This window comes from Spinacia oleracea, chromosome 6 (genome assembly GCF_020520425.1).
Source record: "Spinacia oleracea cultivar Varoflay chromosome 6, BTI_SOV_V1, whole genome shotgun sequence".
NCBI lineage: Eukaryota > Viridiplantae > Streptophyta > Magnoliopsida > Caryophyllales > Amaranthaceae > Spinacia > Spinacia oleracea.
The window spans coordinates 124,293,367-124,311,708 of NC_079492.1; the positions used below are offsets into that span (position 1 = coordinate 124,293,367).

Sequence of the window (18,342 nt, forward strand, 5' to 3'; positions counted from 1 at the left end):
ACATTTTGCAGATATTGTATTGGTTGTCGTATAACAGATGATCGTTTACATCTTCAACATAATTGATATATGTTATTAATGAATAATTTTATCGATTAGTTAGTTGGCAAGTTTGCTTGGAAGAGACATTGTGAAACAAGCCTAAGGAAGACCATGTTATCTCTCAGAGTCTCATTTATTTTGAGATTCCTCCTGTCTTATCTTGCTATAGTATATAAAGAGGCTAACTAGGCTGAGTAATTCAACAAATTCAAACTTCTATCTTACATTTATTTGCCTTTGAACAAACTAAAAAACAAAACTCTAAAATGGCTTCTTACCACACCCGATCTTTCAGTTTCCCCTCGAACTCTCACCCAACTGCTGATCAGTTGGATGAACAATTGTGCAGATTGAGGTCATCTCAAGCTACTTCTACTTCATCCCTAACCAGCAAGCTTAGCGGCCTAAATGATTTATACAAGTGTGTTGAAGAGTTTCTTCAACTACCCCAAAATCAGAAAACCGTATCTCAATCTCAAGGTGAAAATGTAGTTGAGCAAGTGTTGGATGGATCTCTAAGACTACTTGACATCATTTCAACATCTCGAGATGTCTTGGCACTTTCAAAGGAAAGGCTTCAAGACATAGAATCAGTTCTTAGAAGAAGGTGTAGTGGTGAACTTGACATTACCAATGAAGTTGTTGAGTACCTAAAAACCAGAAAAGCTTCCAAGAAAACAATCAAGAAGTCCTTGAAAAATATCAAAGAAGCAGAGCAAACTACCAAGGACAACGCGGTTGAAAGCCTGTTGAAGGATGTGAACACAATAACCCTTGATATCTTCAAATCTGTATTGTCCTACATTGGTGGATCACAAAAAAGTAGCTGGTCTTTCTCTAAACTTGTTCGACAAAGAGCCGAGAAGGAAACAACAGCATCCATCAGCGAGTTTGATGCTGTTGATGCTGCTCTTGAATCAATGATCAGCCAGAAAAAGAAAGTAGATGTTGATATGTCACAATTGGTCAACTTGGAGTCAGAAATCCAAGAAATTGATGAAGTTTTGGAATGCTTATTTAGGCATCTGGTTAAGACCAGAGCAACTCTTCTCAATGTCCTTAGCAACTAGAACAAAAATTTATCCCTGTACAAAAATTTTGATCTGTGAATATATACAAAATGAATATACTACAAATTATCTCTAATTATACTTGTGTTCTTCAAGTTTGTTCTTTCGTTTATGCCTTGAGATTATTGAAACCTAAGAAAATGAAGGGGAAAAAGAATCTGACAGTATGATTTGTGCATAATTTACTGCTGAGGTAATTCTCTGTAATCTTATCAAATTACAGGGCAAAAAAATACAGTCCTTAAGAAATACTAATAAAATGCAACAATAAGTTTTTTTTGTTTAATTTAAAAATCATAAAGAACAATATGGTTGAATATAAGGTGATTATCAGAACGATTCCATGTGAAGATACGCGTTGAATCATCTGGTAAATTCATAGCTAATTAGCTGTTAGATTCCAATGGTCTTCAGAAACTTGAGCAGTAAGGAGCGTGCAGAATATTAGATGGTCTCCTACGGTCCGGCACTCACCTACATGCTTGGATCTTGCATACTGGCTCTTAAGGTGTTTCTTTGGTTGAGAGCTTTCTTTCTTTCCAATAATACCATTACATTTATTTTAATATCATACAAATCATTAATTGATTGCGCGGTTAGCATTTCAACTCGTGGGTACGTAGCAGTTGTTTAGGATCATGACGGACTTGCAGGGAGCAGGATATGACACTGAGATCTCTTTGTAATTTCTGAAATCGATTTTCTGAGTATTATCCGTGTTATAATTAGGTGGAAGTTTTGGTAATAGGAGACAGAAATGAATACAGAAATGAAATATAATATGTAATGCATTAATATTGCACGATGGGAAGTCGGGAACTTTGTCTGTGAAACTTGTAAGAAATGTCCATGAAAGCTTTAAAAATTGAGCAACTTGCAGTATAATAGCCCAGAAGCTTACTTTCCTTCCAAATTCCAATCACGTTCATCAGTTTGTTTAAATATACTGATATACTGTCATTTTCACTCGTGCGTAGCGGTTAGTTAGGATCATGATGAACTTGCAGGGTGCAGCATATATATTACATATGATCTGAAAAATCATTAATAAAAGTGTGTAATTCATGTTTAGTTGTTTACATTAGCTGGCAAGTTCGTTGAGAAGAGACAATATGAAACATATATAGCCCATGGAACGTAACCTCTCAATACAAAATTATATCGCGGTATCTCTCACTTAATTGTGAGATGCTTTCTGTCTTCTTGCCATAATATTAATATACATACAGAGATGTGCAGGAAAGAGAAGTCATCACCAAAACAATACCACCATTGAAAAACTTATTAAAAAATGGCATTGAGTTTGATGAACAATTATGATGCAGATTGAGGTGTTCTCAATGCAAGTTGCCTCTACTTACAACTATTACAAAAATTTCAACTAGAAAACCTGTCATCCATATTATTAGGACTAGTTCCAAGAATGGTGAGCTTATTTTCTGCTTCATCTTCAACGGTAACATTTTCTCCTCCCAAAAATCCCGAGTACCATTTCTGAGAAAGCTTAGGATATCTAGGCCGGTTCGGGTCATTGAAATCAACGTAGTACAGACCAAAACTTTTGCTATAGCTAAATAACACCTCGAACAAATCAATAAATGACCACACAAAGTAGGCTTTTGTATTCGATCCATTTCTGCAGAGAAAAAAGAAAAAATTATTGACAAATTACATAAAAAAGGCTTAACAAAGATTAATGTACAAAACTAGTGTTACCTAACTGCTTCAAGCACACCGTTGATAAGAACTTGCAAATAATCTATCCTGGATTGATCATTGACTGATACATTATGATTTGTCAGTTGACCTGTGAATTTTTTCAATAGAAATTTGGCAGGCAAAATATATTAGACATTAAGATTATAGTTTAAAATTTAGCTTGTAAATCTGTTTTTTAGAGGAAAAGAGAAACAACCATTTTCATGAATATATATAGGAGGATTTCCATAAACATTCTTGAAGTATTCCAACCCTCCTTTTAGACCCCATGGTAAAGCAGGAAGTCCATCCTGAGAAGTGAGAGCAAAAGGAAAAATTAGAGGAAGAAAAACAAAACAACTAGTGCAAAATCTGTGACTAAATCCTCACCGTTTCACGTATATCAGAACTCTGATTATAAACTGCAATTGTAGAATAAGAAACAGAAAAAACTCAGCCTTAATTGGTCACAATGTTAAAAATATTGATGTACTCTGAGATTAGAGAAACACGAGACTTACATTTCCATTCGGCTGCCATATCAGAAAGGTAATCTCTTGCCTCTGGTTTAAGGTTTGTGTGTTTGTTACTAACTACATTGTAAAAGTTCACCCCGATGAAGTCAGATGATCCTTTAACCAACTCTGACTGGTTTTGTGTGAAAGCAGGTATCCTTCTTCCTGCATTTTTTTTCACTATTGCTGGATAATCTCCGTATGTTAAAGGATCCATGAATCTGATGATGGAACAGAAAACACATAACTGCGTTTCTTAGGGAACACAACATAGAACAAAGACTAAAGTTGAACCTAACAGTATAATAATGCAATGACACTTACAAGCCAATAAAAAAATCATATACTCTTTGTGCCGCCATTACATCCTCTGTTGTATTTTCTGCAGGAATAAAATGATAGAGATACAAACTAAACCCAAGGAAGCCGTGTTGTTTGGCCTGCAAGAACAATGCAGCATTAACAATGTACTGTAGTTAATTATTTGACAAAAAATGAAGTGCATTTTCAGTCATACCTTATACTTGTCCCTATATAGCCTAGCAGCTGAAGCATGAGCTAGCAGTACATTATGAGCAGCAATATATGGCTCTGTTGTTGAGTTTCCTTTGATGCAATGACGGCCGAAAGGGAGGGAACATCTACCAGGTGGTGAATCCCCACTATCATAACCACCCATGATAAATATATTCGCCTCATTGATAGAAGTCCAGTATTGAACCCTATCGCCAAATTCTCTAAAGCAAACATCAGCATATGCTGTGAAGTCTTCGCTGTTAATTTGCACAGTCTCAATGTCAAAAGCTTAAATGACATAAAGAATTAAGAAAATTAGAGTAATTGCAGCAAATTAGAGTACATACACAATGTTATGATGTAGAAAACCTCCATATTTGTCCTCAAGTGCTTGTGGTGTATCCAAGTGCAACAATGTAACGTGTGGTTGGATTCCTACAAATGCATCAGATTCGATCATTTGAAACAATAACTAGTCAGTTGTTTTCCTTATTCGCTATTTGAAATTCTATATGCTGTAAAAAAAGATGAGATTTTACCATGGCTCACGAGTTCATTAATGAGGTTGTTGTAGTATTCCACACCCTTAGGGTTAACAGGTCCTCTGCCGTCTAGAAGAAATCAACTTTCAAGTTTAAGCTTGAATTACATACATAATTTCTGATTACTTGTTAAGAGTGAAGATTATTATACCCGGTTTTAGTCTTGACCATGAGATAGAGAAACGATAGGCATCTAATCCTGTTTCCGCCATCAGTTGAACATCCTCCTATATAGTCGACACAGAATGAAATTTAACTACAAATGTCTTCTTCTACTTTGATATCTTCATCTAGCAGAAAAACTATGGTAAAATGCAAATTTCCGTCTGTTACCTTGTACTTGTGATACTGATCAGCTGTTATATCTCCATTTCCATCCCCATATATACCTAATTTGTACTCGATAACATGAAATAATAAGAGCTATGAATGCTGGAGAAATTAGTCTAGTTCATGTACATAATTTTGATCTCTGGAGGTGGACAAAATCATCCACATTCCACTGTATATTATAGTAGCAAGTCAAAAACCGATTTTTCTGTTTTGTTTACATGGAATGTAACCTATATTATTACAGTTACCTGTCAAAAAAAATCTAGATTACCATTAAGATCGAATGATTTAGTCAACCCAGCCTCTCAATCTTAACCCCTTATCATTAAAATTACCATGTTAACTATATTGAGGATAGTATACATGGTAGCAGGTGAACTTTGGTGTGCTCCCAAGCCAACTCAGCAGCTCCTAAATCAGAACATGTGATTCTGTACTATGTAGCCGTTTTTACTTGCCTTGCTGTCATCTGTTTATTTGCTTAGCAGTAACTTTGTTTCATTCTAGGTTGATTCTAGAATAGTGATAGGTGTCCTAGTTTCTATTGGTGGAAGAATACCTAGGGTTGTCATATATATGCTGCTGTAATGCTCATTGAGCCGTATGATGAAATGAATGAAAGAAAAGCTTGGAGCAATCTCTCTCAATATTAGCAAACTGGAAATGTTGCATTTGTCTTCATGGTATCAGAGCATCAGGTTTGAGCTCAAAAACACTTCTGTTTCCATGATTTGCTTTCATTTATGCTCTTAGATAGTATTCTGAAATTGCTCCATGCTTAAAGCTTCGATTTTTCATATTTAAATAGTTTGAGATTACTGTTATATGCCTAGATCTAGGTCTAGAAATAATCAAAATATGACTACTATAGAAACCACCAGTCCTCTGTACCTTCACCCTTCTGATGGTAGCAACTCAGTCATAGTAGAAAAGCTTCAAGGTGTTTCTAACTATAGGTCATGGAAAAGATCTTTGGAAATCACTCTTGCTGCTAAGAGAAAGTTAGGATTTTTAACTGGTGTAGTTAAAAGAGATCCTAGTGATGCAGTCAAACAGGAACATTGGGATACATGTAACAGTATGGTAATATCATGGATTATTGGCAATGTGAATGAATCCATCAAAAAGTCTATTATGTTTGTAACAAATGCTGCTCAAATCTGGACTCAACTTGACCAGAGATACTCAGTGACAAATGGTTCCAGAAAATACAGACTAAACAAGCAAATTTATGACTCTAAGCAGCATGGCAAACCCATCACAGATTACTACACAGATCTGAGAGGCTTGTGGGAAGAACTAGAGTCCCTACAAAATTATCCACCTATTACAACCATGACAGAAGAGATAAATGCCTTCATAAGAGCACTGAATCAACAGCAAGAAGAGCAGAGACTGTTTCAGTTCTTGAATGGAGTTGATGAGACCTATGCAGCATTGAGAAGCCAACTGCTTATGATGAGTCCACTGCCTTCTATTGACACTGCTTGCAGTACATTACAACAGGAAGAATCTCAGAGAGAGATCTTGAAACCTGTAAAAGAAGAAGCTGAACCACTAGCCATGTACAACAAAGGTAGTGAGGAGACTTGTACTGCATGTGGGAAGAATGGTCACAACAAAGACAAGTGCTGGTCAGTTGTGGGATTCCCAAGTTGGCATCCTAGAGGACAGAAAGATCAATATCAGAAAGGCAAAAATAGAGATTTTGGGAACAATTCAAGAGGAGGTAGATGGAATAGAGGCAGAAATGGAAGGGGTGGTGGAAGAACTGCAGCTAATGCTCAAGGGCATGCAAGTTCAAGCTCCAACTCTAACACAAACAACACTTTCACCACTCAACAACTTGCAGAACTGATGAAGTTGCTCCCAACTCCCTCAAAAACAAGCAATATCTCAGATTCAGAAGAAGATATGGACACAAATTATGCTGGTATGGTGAGCTGTCACTTTGCAGATAGCATAAGAACAGAATGGATCATTGACTCTGGAGCTTCAGATCACATGACAGGATCATTTGACATGATCAGAGATGCAGAGAAAAGCAGAAGTGAACAAAAGATCAACCTTCCTACTGGTCACACCTCTGTAATCTCTCGCTGTGGAAAGGTGCAGTTAGCCAATGATATGTGCTTGAAGAATGTTCTGTATGTGCCAGAATTCAAGCACAACCTACTATCTGTTCAGAAGTTGGCAACAGATGCAAAGTGCAAGGTGAACTTCTACTCAAGTTTCTGTCTCATTCAAGACATAAACACTGATGTTGTCAAGGGAATAGGAAAGTCTGAAAATGGACTGTATTATCTGATCAACAAACCTCTGAAACAAATACTGTGTGATCTCAAAGAAACTCTGACTCACAGGAAAACAACAAGTCAAGCAGATGGAAATGCAATGAATGCTGACACAAACACACAGTTTGTTCTACCAAACACTATACCTGATGCACCTCTTCTTAGTCCTACCACTGTGTGGCACCACAGGTTTGGACATGCTGCACTGAAGAAAATCAGCAAAATAGGAGGGTTGAAAGGCTTCAATGACAAGTGCACTGATGTGTGCCTCACATGTCCTATGGCAAAACTCACAAAGCTACCATACAACATCAGCAAGTCAAGGGCAAGTGAGCTGTTTGGTCTTGTACACATTGATATTTGGGGAGCATACAGAGTAAGATCAAGAGGGAACCATAGATACTTCTTGACAATGGTAGATGACCACTCAAGAGTCACTTGGGTTCACCTTCTCAGACATAAATCAGATGCATATGAAGCAATACTGAGGTTTGTTAACATGTGTAAAACTCAATTCAGCAAGTCTGTTAAGATAATTAGATCTGACAATGCTCTAGAATTTGATGACAAACATTGCAGACCTTTGTTTGACAGTTTGGGGATCATTCATCAAACATCATGTGTGGATAGACCACAACAAAATGGAAGAGCTGAAAGAAAACATAGAAACCTTCCGGAGATGGCAAGATCCTTAAGGTTCCAAGCTGGATTACCATTGCAATTCTGGGGAGACTGTGTTTTGGCTGCTGCATACATCACCAACAGATTGCCATCTACACTGTTGGAGAACAAATCTCCCTATGAGGTACTACACAAAACCCCTCCAGTTTACAATCATTTGAAATCTTTTGGTTGTTTGGTTATGGCTAGTAATCCAGATAGAGTCAGTGACAAATTCAAGGCAAGGGGAGTACCTTGCTTGATGCTAGGATACCCTCTTACTCAAAAGGGGTACAAATTACTAAACCTCACCAATAATGCAACCTTTGTAAGTAGGGATGTAAAGTTCTTTGAACACATTTACCCATACAAAGTGTTTAAACCTAAAGCTGATGAAGTGGACCCTACCTCTATGGACCACAATGACTGGATTGAAACTGACACTGAACCACCAAACACTGAAACCAATACCACAACTGTACCTAACTTACCTACCTCACCTCCCACTCCCACAGTTCCTGTAGCCAGAAAATCCACTAGACCCCACAAAAAACCTAGCTGGCATAGTGACTACCATGTAGCCAACTATGCTTGCCTTATCAAACCCACAAAAATCCAAACTATTGCTCAAAACCAAGCCACTGCTGAATTCATATGTTTTCTAGCCAAACTTATAAAAAACCAAGTCCCTACTCAATACAGAGAAGCTGTAAAACACCAAAGATGGGTCAATGCTATGAATAAAGAGCTAGATGGTTTAGAAGAAAACCACACTTGGGAAATCACTGATCTTCCACCTGGAAAGAGGGCAATAGGGTGCAAATGGTTATACAGAACAAAATATCACAGAGATGGTAGAGTTGAGAGAGACAAGTGTAGACTTGTAGTTCTAGGGAATAGACAGAAATATGGAATTGACTATGATGAGACATTTGCCCCAGTAGCAAAAATGGCTACTGTTAGATCTTTGCTTGCTATTGCCTCACTAGAAAACTGGTTTGTTCACCAAATGGATGTTAAGAATGCATTTCTGCATGGTGATTTGCAGGAAACTGTCTACATGAAACTTCCACCAGGCTACACTGAAAAAGGCAGCAGAATTGTAGTTCAAAGTGAGGGGGAGAAATGCCCTGTGAACACCTCAAACAAGGTATGCAGGCTGATCAAGTCACTATATGGACTCAAGCAAGCACCCAGGCAATGGTTTGCCAAACTGAGTCAAGCTCTAAAGGCATTTGACTTCATCCAATCTAAGTCAGATTACTCTCTCTTCACTAAGGAGAGTGGAAACACCTTCACTGTCCTTCTGGTCTATGTTGATGATCTTGTCCTAGCTGGAAACAATATGGAAGCCATCAATGATACAAAAGAGTTCCTGTCATCTCAATTCCACATGAAAGATATGGGAGAACTCAGGTACTTTCTTGGAATAGAGGTTGACAGAACTCAACAGGGAATTTTCCTATCTCAGAAAAAATATGTCATGGACCTTCTTGAAGAATATCATATGAAGCAGTGTAGACCCTTAAAACTTCCTATGGATAGCCATACAAAACTCACTACTGACTGTGGAGACCCTCTCATCAATCCAGAAATGTATCAGAAATTAGTTGGTAAATTGATTTATCTCACTCTCACTAGACCAGATGTTGCCTATACTGTTCATGTCTTGAGTCAGTTCATGCACAAACCAACTACAGTGCATATGCAAGCAGCAAAAAGGGTGCTCAGGTACCTAGCCAACAGTACCGATCAAGGGATCCTTTTAGCAAGCAAGTCCAACACTAATCTCACTGCATACTGTGACAGTGATTGGGCTGGCTGTGCATCCACTAGGAGATCAACATCTGGCTTCTGCATACTCTTGGGTGACTCTCCCATATCATGGAAATCCAAAAGACAATCTGTTGTAGCTAGAAGCAGTGCAGAAGCTGAGTACAGGTCCATGGCTCTCACTGTGTGTGAAGTAATGTGGCTAAAACAACTTCTAAGAGACCTAGGCATCAAGAATCTCAACACCACTGCAATCAAGTGTGACAACCAAGCAGCAATAGCTATTGCAGCCAATCCTGTGCATCATGAAAAGACAAAGCATGTTGACATTGACTGTCATTTCATCAGAGAAAAAGCTTCTGAAGGTCTGATCAAGCCTATCTATGTCCCATCTTCTCAACAGATAGCTGACATATTCACCAAACTGCTTCCTTCTCAACAACACCAACACCTTCTCAGCAAGCTGGGAGTTCAGTCTGCTTCTTCACTCTCAGCTTGAGGGGGAGTATTGAGGATAGTATACATGGTAGCAGGTGAACTTTGGTGTGCTCCCAAGCCAACTCAGCAGCTCCTAAATCAGAACATGTGATTCTGTACTATGTAGCCATTTTTACTTGCCTTGCTGTCATCTGTTTATTTGCTTAGCAGTAACTTTGTTTCATTCTAGGTTGATTCTAGAATAGTGATAGGTGTCCTAGTTTCTATTGGTGGAAGAATACCTAGGGTTGTCATATATATGCTGCTGTAATGCTCATTGAGCCGTATGATGAAATGAATGAAAGAAAAGCTTGGAGCAATCTCTCTCAATATTAGCAAACTGGAAATGTTGCATTTGTCTTCAAACTATAATTCAAGTACTCGGAAATTAAGAGCTAAACTAAATTCGGACAATTTTTATTAGACTCCTATATGCCATACAACCATATGCCCAAACCCAATATGTAATTCAACAATGACAGATGCAAAGTAACATGCATGAGTGACTACATTACATTATGAAAATAAATATAGTAATCAGATATGTTTATTATAGCAACAGGACAATAGTTAAAACTTAAAAATAAAGGATTCACACCAAAAAAATAAAAATAAAAAAGTTAAAAAATAAAGGTTAAATAGGTATATATTCCATCGTCCTAGTGTTCTTTTTATCATAATACGGAGTACCATGTTATAGCAAGTAGTAGTGTACTACTGTACTCGTGTTATTTTAGTATTTTAGAGCATGACGGATGTTTCTTATGGCTTGGGTGAGCCTGTACCCCCGATAAAAATTTGTAGTGTATTTTTAGTTACACCATTTCTAAAATTTACATATAATTATATAAATTGTATATTATATTTCTAGTTTAACTACCCCTTGTAAAACTGCAAAACTGTTCAAGATCTGCTACAGTTATGGAACACACTTAGAATCATGCAAATGCGTCCATAGCACATGGTCCGTTGTGGCCAGACTAATTATTTGATTGAACTACTACTAACAGTGACCAATAAAGTGTGAAAAAAATATTAACTAAAAAAGAAAGCAAAATGGTAATAATACCAGAATGAGCAAAAGTGTCAAAGATACTAGCTTTTCTTCCATCTTCAAATGCTGCTCCCTCCACCTTCAATCAATTTATTTATTTTTCAACCAAAAAGAAATTAAAAAATAAAGAAAAATAATACAAAACCCACAAGAAATATATTTGTATATAATTTTCCCAAAGATAAAATAGTGAAAATGGAGCTTAATTTTAATAATCTAGAAAAAGAAACCTGATAAGAAGAGGTTCCGGCGCCAAAGATGAAATGAGGTGGAAAGTCATTGCGGTTGTACACTTTGGCGCGAACGTCAACGAATTCTCCCGCCAAATTAATGAGGACATAGTTCAGAAGAAGGAGATACAGAGACAAACTTACCCTCTGCATTTTTTTTCAATTTTTTTGTTTTTATTTTTTCACATTCTTGAATTATCCTTTTTTTGGGTGTTTTTATGTGATTGGTGACTTGGTGAGTGGTGAGTCGGTGACCTTCCTTTTAATATCCACAAACAAGAGTTCTTTTTTTGTTTTGTTTTGTTATTAAAATAATCTTTCATAAAAAAGCCCACGGGATTTTGTCCACCACAACTACACATGTATCAACATCTTTAAAATTCAAATTAAATCGAAATGTACAAGGAGGAGTAATGTTAATGTGTCGGTCATAAGGGACTGGTCATAAGGGACTAGTCTTATATGCACGCTATGCGTGCGAGATTATATAAAAAATTAAAAATTACGTTATACTACCTCTTTTTCATAAAGATCTTTACAGTTATTATTTGCATAAATATTTAGATAAAAGTAGAAATTTTTTTGAATATAATAAAATATGGATAAAGGAATATAAATATGTAAAAGTTGGGTGAGTGTAAGAAAAAAAACGAAAAAAGTAAAATAAAGTAAGTGAAAAATTGAAAATATTGTGGTGAAGAAGGGTAAGGTAATAAATTTTCATATCCAAAAATGAAATAAAGCAAGTGTAAAGAACATTATGAAACGGACTAAAACGAAAAATGTATATATCGTTTTGAAACGGAGGTAGTAACAATTAATCACAATAAATAATATGCTAGAAATTCTTCAAAAAGTTCATATGAAGAAAAATTAGATACAATCTCTAATTAAAAGCATTTACATAGTTAAACAATGTAATACACGTAGTATATGAATAATGTATTTCTTAGAGAAATTGGGAAAAAGGATTTCGGAAATTAGGTTTTGATAGCGAGTAGAGAAAGAATTAATGTCGTGGAGTGGATTATTTGGACTGCAACATTTAGCGTCGTTCCGCCATTTGGACTGTAGCATAGTTTTTTTGTTTTTTTTTTTATGAATTTAAATGGAGTGAATTAAGAGGTTATGAATCAAAATAGAGAGAAATAAGGGATTTTGTCATCTTTTCCAAGTTATTAGCAATTAACATTAACAAACATACATTATCACTACTACATTTTTTATCAGATGCAACGGTAAAGAAAAGGCTAATGCGACACCTTATGGAAAACCGTTGCAATAGAGAAGGCTAATGCAACGCTATCTTGTGTAACATTTCAGAAATATGGGCTAATGCGACGGGGTCTAAAACCGTTGCAATAGAGGGTCAAATACGACGTCATATTATCCTAATGCGACGGGTGTGCCAATTTACTTTATTCCCTCCCATTTACTTTATTTCCGTGCCTACCATTTTTGCTTATTCCCTCCCATTTTTTCCCTAAAATTTGAAAACCTGACCACACACTTAAATTTTCGGTAAAAAAAAAAAAAAAAAACTAAATTAAAACACACACACAATGACGCAAACCACGCAAATCTCTAATTTTCTAGGAGAGAGACTGACAGAAAATAAGATCAATTTTTTAGGGTTTCATCAAAATTTTGGGGTAAATTCTAGCGATTTTGTCTGGAATTCGCAATTAGGCTCCAGATTAATCGAATTTCTTGGCTGCGACATTCTCTCACGTTGCTTGCTTGCTGTTCATCGAGCAGAAGGGTTGAATTGGGGTTTCGCATAATAATTCGAACAAGTTAAGAGGAGGTATGTAATCTGTTCACAATCTGCTGTTATTCTGGTATGTTATCGATGTTTGTATGGGGTTCGTCGCGTTCTTTACAAGCATTATGTTTGACAGATGTGAATCATTTGTGAGGTTGAAATTTGGACGTTTGGTTTGTGTTGTGGTAGATTATTGTTGCAATATTAGCTATTTTCTTCGATTTTGTTTTGAATGAGTGCAAAATTGACTGTGTTCGATGAGATTATTGATATACCGGATGGTCGAAATTGATTAAAACATCGAATCCTAGTTATGAGATAGATTAATTAGGGGTTTTACAGAACAGCCTTGCAGGGTCAAAATGTTGCTGCTATGTGAATGTGGTGATCGTTGTAGCTGAATAAAACTGGGCTTTGTAACACTCAAAATTAATGACTGATGATCAAGAAAATATGCAAAATTTATACAATGTACTTGGTCAAACTCTGAAGAAAATGGACGGAAATTGTGGACAGGGCATGAGAAAAGAAGGGGGTAACGCAGCCTATCTCGTACTATTGAAACATATAACTTCACTATGAGTATTAATAGAAAAAAGAAAAGTCTTCTTTTAAATTTCGGCATTTTCATGAATGTGTCTCAAGTAGTGATTTGAAGTCAACTAAGCAAATGATCTGATTTTGTTTGTTTATTGATGAGAACTGATTAATCTGTTCTCCTGCAAGTTGCTATGCTTCTGCTGTCTATCATTTGTGCCATTGATTTGTTCATGTTCTCTTAGAATTTAACTATCTGGATCACAACTTATGGCAGTTTTATATGTCTTCTTGCTTGAGTTATAAGGAATTAGATTAAATGCAGAAATTTGCATGTCCAGAACAATGCTTATTAAATCTGTTTAGCTAATGATGGATGACTGTTCTGTGTGACATTCTACTTAATCTAACTTTATCTAGTTGACTTGTGTGTCCTTGTGCTCTTTTTACATTCATAATAGCTTATAATAATATTGCAGAAACCTTGATCGTGTTCATAAGGATCTCAAACTTGATCCTCATCTTTTCAGCTTGACGACTTGCTACATCTTGAGCCAATGTCCAATCATAAAATCTCCTGCTTTCATCATCACTCAAAACATTGTAGATTTCTCTAAGTCTCATGAACTTCTCTGATGAGGATCAAATCTTACAATCTTTCACCATAGAAAGAATCTGATTAAATATAGAGTGAAATTCATTAATTGAAACTGTAGAGTTTCAATTTTAGAAGTTTATTCTCGTTCTTCAAGCTGTATTTCCTATCCTTGAATGGGGAAGAGGTTATAATCTCAAGAAGTTTAGAGGAGACCTCATTTCTGGTCCTCACTATTGCTAGTCTCTGTATCCCTCATGTATGCAATGAAATTCCATTGTTTCCGGTCCAAAAATCATCTGTGACTCTCTTTGTTTTGTTGGTGTAACAGGATATAGCGTATTCTAAACTTGCAAACTTAGACCCGCAATATGGATTGTGTAAGCTCTACTTGCACAACTCTAGTTTTTATTTAGCAGTCAGGGTGCAAATATGCGATATTAATTAATTAAATTTAGTTCGTGCTTTGTCTATATACAACTGAATTACTTATACAGTGTCTCTTTGAGCCAAGGCGGTTGTAGCCTTCAACACTTGCTCAGTTGGGGTCTTGGGGAGAATCAAAGGAATTGCAGTTGTCTATAGTTTGTGTTTGCTGTTTTCACTAATGAGGTTAAATTAAAAAAGAAAAACACGAATCTTATAAAAAATACCCCTAATATATATGATAATCAGGCAATCATTCAGATTATTCTTCTTGATATTGATTGATTGGAGCTTCGAAGTTCTTGAAAGTTATTTGTTGTTTAATCATCAGATGAATTGCCAGGTGAAATTTCTTACCTCTAACCAACTGTCATTTCTTCTGCCTTATTTGCTATCAGATTAGAAGAAGAGAGGGACTCAGCTTTATCAAATCTAGAGAGAATGATTCTGAATTAACTAAGAGAGTGTTTATTAGGGTTAATTGGATATGGAGAGCGGGATTCCCAATTAACTAGAATTGGTTTTGTAGGGTTCGAAGTTCGTAATACGAAAATCGCAACTCACCGGCAAAGAATTTTTTTAGAGTACATCGAATTTCTTGCAAGTTACCGGATTTATGGATTGCTGGATCTCTTGATACAAGGTACGACAACAAATTCATTATTTATGTATTGATTATTATGGTTCTGTATCAATTGAGCTTCATGATGTTTTTAGTTAAATGCAAATTAAATTATAGTGTTTTGGCCTTTGTGCGTGTTGGGAGGATTACCATCATCTTTTGCTGCTGCTGCTTCTCATGTTTATCAAATTATGCCTTGTTCATGAGTTATAAAATTAGTTTAATTGTAGTTGCGGTTTCTAATTTTTGTGTAGTTGACAAAGATGGTCCATGACGAATTTCTATGGCATGAATTATGAATAAAGAGGGTCTGAAAATTAAATACTTTGTATTTACTAGCTGAAAATGATAAAAAAAAGGGTTTTGAGAACTACGAAGAGCTTGAACTGTATTGCTACTATGTAGCAGGAACTGGTGGCTTAATGAGTGTTCCGGTAGCAGGAATTTCACCAGAGTCTGTAAGTTCCACATAAAGCATTTATAAAGCCACTCTTTCATTGAGTACCGCATTACAACTAACATCCTAAAAGATGTAGAAGAAGAGAAAGCTTTCTTCGAATTACTGTAAGGAATTTTGACTTGGCAGGCTGTTTTTGTGTTCATCCAAACTAACAGTACCTATTTTTTCAATGTAGTGCTTTAAGGGGGAGAGTGTACTTGTATAGTTGGACAGGTTCGTATAGTAAACACCTAGAAGGCTTCTCTTGGTTCTTGCCTGATCTCCAGGCCATATCTTTGGACCTGATTGATTTTTTCTTTTAGAAGGATCTGATCTGGCGATGCTCAATTTATTCTTCAAGAACCATTGTCTGTTCTTTACCACAACAGCCTCAAGGTGTGAATTATCACAGAAATCCACATATGCAAGACCCCTTGATTTCCCAGTATGCAAGGCCCCTCGCTATATTATTGTTCCTGCTCAGGTTGGTTCAAACTTTAAACACAATTTCTACTTCCTCTGTCCTAAAATAGTAAGTTGTATTTGATTTGAGTCATTTTAAGGATTTGAGATTTTCATTTAAAAATAGTCGTATCTAGGTGAAATTTCATGCTTTTATTTGAATAAACATGAAATTTATTATATTATTTATCGTGTTTTAGCTAGTGCACCAAAGTTTAATCTGTAAGTGTTATCTGGGGCATGGACTGATTCCTTAAGAATTGTTGAAACAGAAGCCATGCAAGTCGAGGGCGGGTCAACGGAACCTCATGCCCTGCACCCCTGACTGTCACATAGGATAGTCCACATTATATACTTGGCTCCATGCAAAATTTAAGTCATAAAGGAATTAACCTTCTACTTCTGATGATCATGTTATTAGGGTAACCCTATACGATTTTGGGATAAGGTCACTTGCTTGGTTCCTTGTTTGTGTTTACTTGCAATGCAGCAGTAGCAGTAACAGTGTGAGGTTTCCCTTACTTCTGACAACTTGGTGGGGGGTTTACTTTGCTGTTTCCAATTATTCCCTTGTAACAAAGCTGATTCATTTGGGAGATTATGGAGATCTCCAACTTTATAACTTTCTAGTTTTAGGGTCAGATATCCTATATGTCATCTCAGGGATTTTCTTTTTCTTTTGCTGGAATCCTTGTTCTGTCGTAGCTGTTAGTGATGATGAGGGTGGCCTTCATGAATCCCTTTTGGTTAAAGATACAAATCTTGGCTTGGATTCAGATTGTTTACCGACTAGACTAAAACGGAATGAACTCACTGAATTGGTTAAAGGTACAATCTTGGTATGTATTCAGGTTGTTTGGATTCATAAATGTTCGGACCAATCTGTTTTTCAGAAATTTGAAAGAATTTTGTTTATCTCCTATGAGCACATTCAATTCTTACTGTCCTTTCACACAAGAGCAGGCGTGACAGCATGTATGGTCCTGCTACAGCCAAGCTGCACAATACGGAGTATAATTTGTCTGAACTTGGCACAATTATTTTTCATGGAATTATCAACTAACTATACATGTGATTTAGGACAAATCTACAATAGTGCAACATAACTGATGAGTGTAAAAATGCTCCAACTTCTTTGTTGTAGAATGTTAGTATGGAGTATTCTACTGCATTTAAATTTCTTTGTTGTTAGCTCGCATTCTATCTTGTGGTAATGTACCCTTTTGTGAATTTTGGAGCTCGAAACTCTGCACAATATTCTTATTTTGAATTTCAGAAAGAAAATTATCAACTACATACAGTGATAATATCTGATATTGGACATAAGGTAACTGCTTTGTATTAACCGCTTTTTCCTTTAGGTAATAATACTTTATTTGCCAAAAAAAATGCTACCTTGAGATGGATGCTGACATACTGTTGTATACCTGATCTTTATACTACAGGTTTTGGCTTAGTCCCCGACTATGGGTGATTTTGTGAAGAATAATAATCCCAAACAAAAGCATCATCAGGTTAAGCAAGGTGAGCTAAATGGAGAAGAAATGTAGATCTAGCAATGACACGGTGGAGGCTCTTGTTTGTTTTTGAGTCATTTTGTGATTTCTAGTAGTGTACATTGAATTTGTTTATGTGGATTTTAATTTTATGCATTTTGTCATTAAAAACACTAAATTAATTAGTGAACGATTATTTTGTAATGCATGTGTCCTATGGGCACTAATATTGTAATATTACTCTTTAAGTCAATGAAAATCTTTTATTATTGACATCCTTTCTTAATTTAGAATAATAACTTTAATTATTATTATTTATTATTATGAATAAAATAACCCGTTGCATTAGGTGCTCAACAAATCGATTTATTTTGACAATAAATTGTCGTTGCATTAGGCTAAAACGTGTTGCATTATTTCTTTAAGCCATTGTAGATATCCGTCGCATTAACTAAAATAACTGTCGCATTAGCTAAAACAAACCGTCGCATTAGCTTAAATGTCCGTCGCATTAGCTAAAGAACTAATGCGAAACCCATCTAAGGACTGTCGCATTAGATCTTTATCTAATGCGACGGTATTAATTTTACCGTTGCATTAGGCCATTGATCGTCGCATTAGGCCTAATGCAACACCACCGGATGTAAGGGTCATTTGTCGTCGCATTAGGTCTAATGCGACGGATTTTGATGCCTAATGCAAAGTTTTTAGGCGTTGCATCTGATAAGAAATGTAGTAGTGTATGGAGGAGAAAATTAAGGGTAGTTGATTGAATTTTTGACCTTTTTATATATTA

General features: G+C 36.1%; 2 protein-coding genes and 1 long non-coding RNA gene across 18 annotated transcripts; 2 read left to right on the top strand and 1 right to left on the bottom strand.

Annotated features, from left to right (window-relative positions):
* Positions 1–308: 308 nt before the first annotated feature.
* On the top strand, positions 309–1,188 carry LOC110788685 (uncharacterized). The gene has a single exon (XM_021993325.2). The coding sequence runs from the start codon at positions 309–311 to the stop codon at positions 1,110–1,112; it is 804 nt and encodes a 267-aa protein (XP_021849017.2). The 3' UTR covers positions 1,113–1,188.
* A 1,040-nt stretch (positions 1,189–2,228) lies between these two features.
* LOC110798882 (putative beta-glucosidase 6) lies at positions 2,229–11,451 on the bottom strand. Of its 4 annotated transcripts, none has more exons than XM_022004078.2 (13): positions 11,205–11,449; positions 10,990–11,053; positions 4,717–4,772; positions 4,535–4,610; positions 4,381–4,452; positions 4,189–4,276; positions 3,843–4,098; positions 3,650–3,765; positions 3,332–3,546; positions 3,201–3,232; positions 3,028–3,121; positions 2,829–2,919; positions 2,229–2,748 (listed from the first exon to the last, which is right to left on the bottom strand). In XM_022004078.2, exons 1-13 carry the CDS (start codon positions 11,355–11,357, stop codon positions 2,490–2,492), a joined length of 1,572 nt encoding a protein of 523 aa, XP_021859770.1. In that variant the 5' UTR covers positions 11,358–11,449; the 3' UTR covers positions 2,229–2,489. The 4 variants fall into 4 exon arrangements, with proteins under 4 accessions (XP_021859770.1, XP_021859771.1, XP_021859773.2 ...); XM_022004080.2 differs by having other exon boundaries at positions 2,558–2,748; positions 2,834–2,919; positions 11,205–11,451; XM_022004079.2 differs by lacking the exon at positions 4,717–4,772 and having other exon boundaries at positions 4,381–4,445; positions 11,205–11,450.
* A 1,269-nt stretch (positions 11,452–12,720) lies between these two features.
* On the top strand, positions 12,721–17,819 carry LOC110798871 (uncharacterized). 13 transcript variants are annotated; one of them, XR_008922597.1, is made up of 5 exons: positions 12,723–13,011; positions 13,317–15,170; positions 15,404–15,822; positions 15,912–16,072; positions 17,496–17,819. It is a non-coding gene; the product is annotated as an uncharacterized lncRNA (long non-coding RNA). The 13 variants fall into 13 exon arrangements; XR_008922600.1 differs by having other exon boundaries at positions 12,729–14,481; positions 14,926–15,170; XR_008922603.1 differs by having other exon boundaries at positions 12,729–14,481; positions 15,057–15,170.
* The last annotated feature ends 523 nt before the right edge of the window (positions 17,820–18,342 follow it).

Coding starts and splice junctions, on each gene's coding strand:
- LOC110788685 (XM_021993325.2), top strand. CDS start 309: ATGGCTTCTTACCACACCCGATCTTTCAGTTTCCCCTCGAACTCTCAC.
- LOC110798882 (XM_022004078.2), bottom strand. CDS start 11,357: ATGCAGAGGGTAAGTTTGTCTCTGTATCTCCTTCTTCTGAACTATGTC. Junction 4,099..4,188: donor TTTCTACATCATAACATTGT/GTATGTACTCTA, acceptor GCAAATTAACAG/CGAAGACTTCACAGCATATG. Junction 3,547..3,649: donor TATGATTTTTTTATTGGCTT/GTAAGTGTCATT, acceptor TTCCATCATCAG/ATTCATGGATCCTTTAACAT.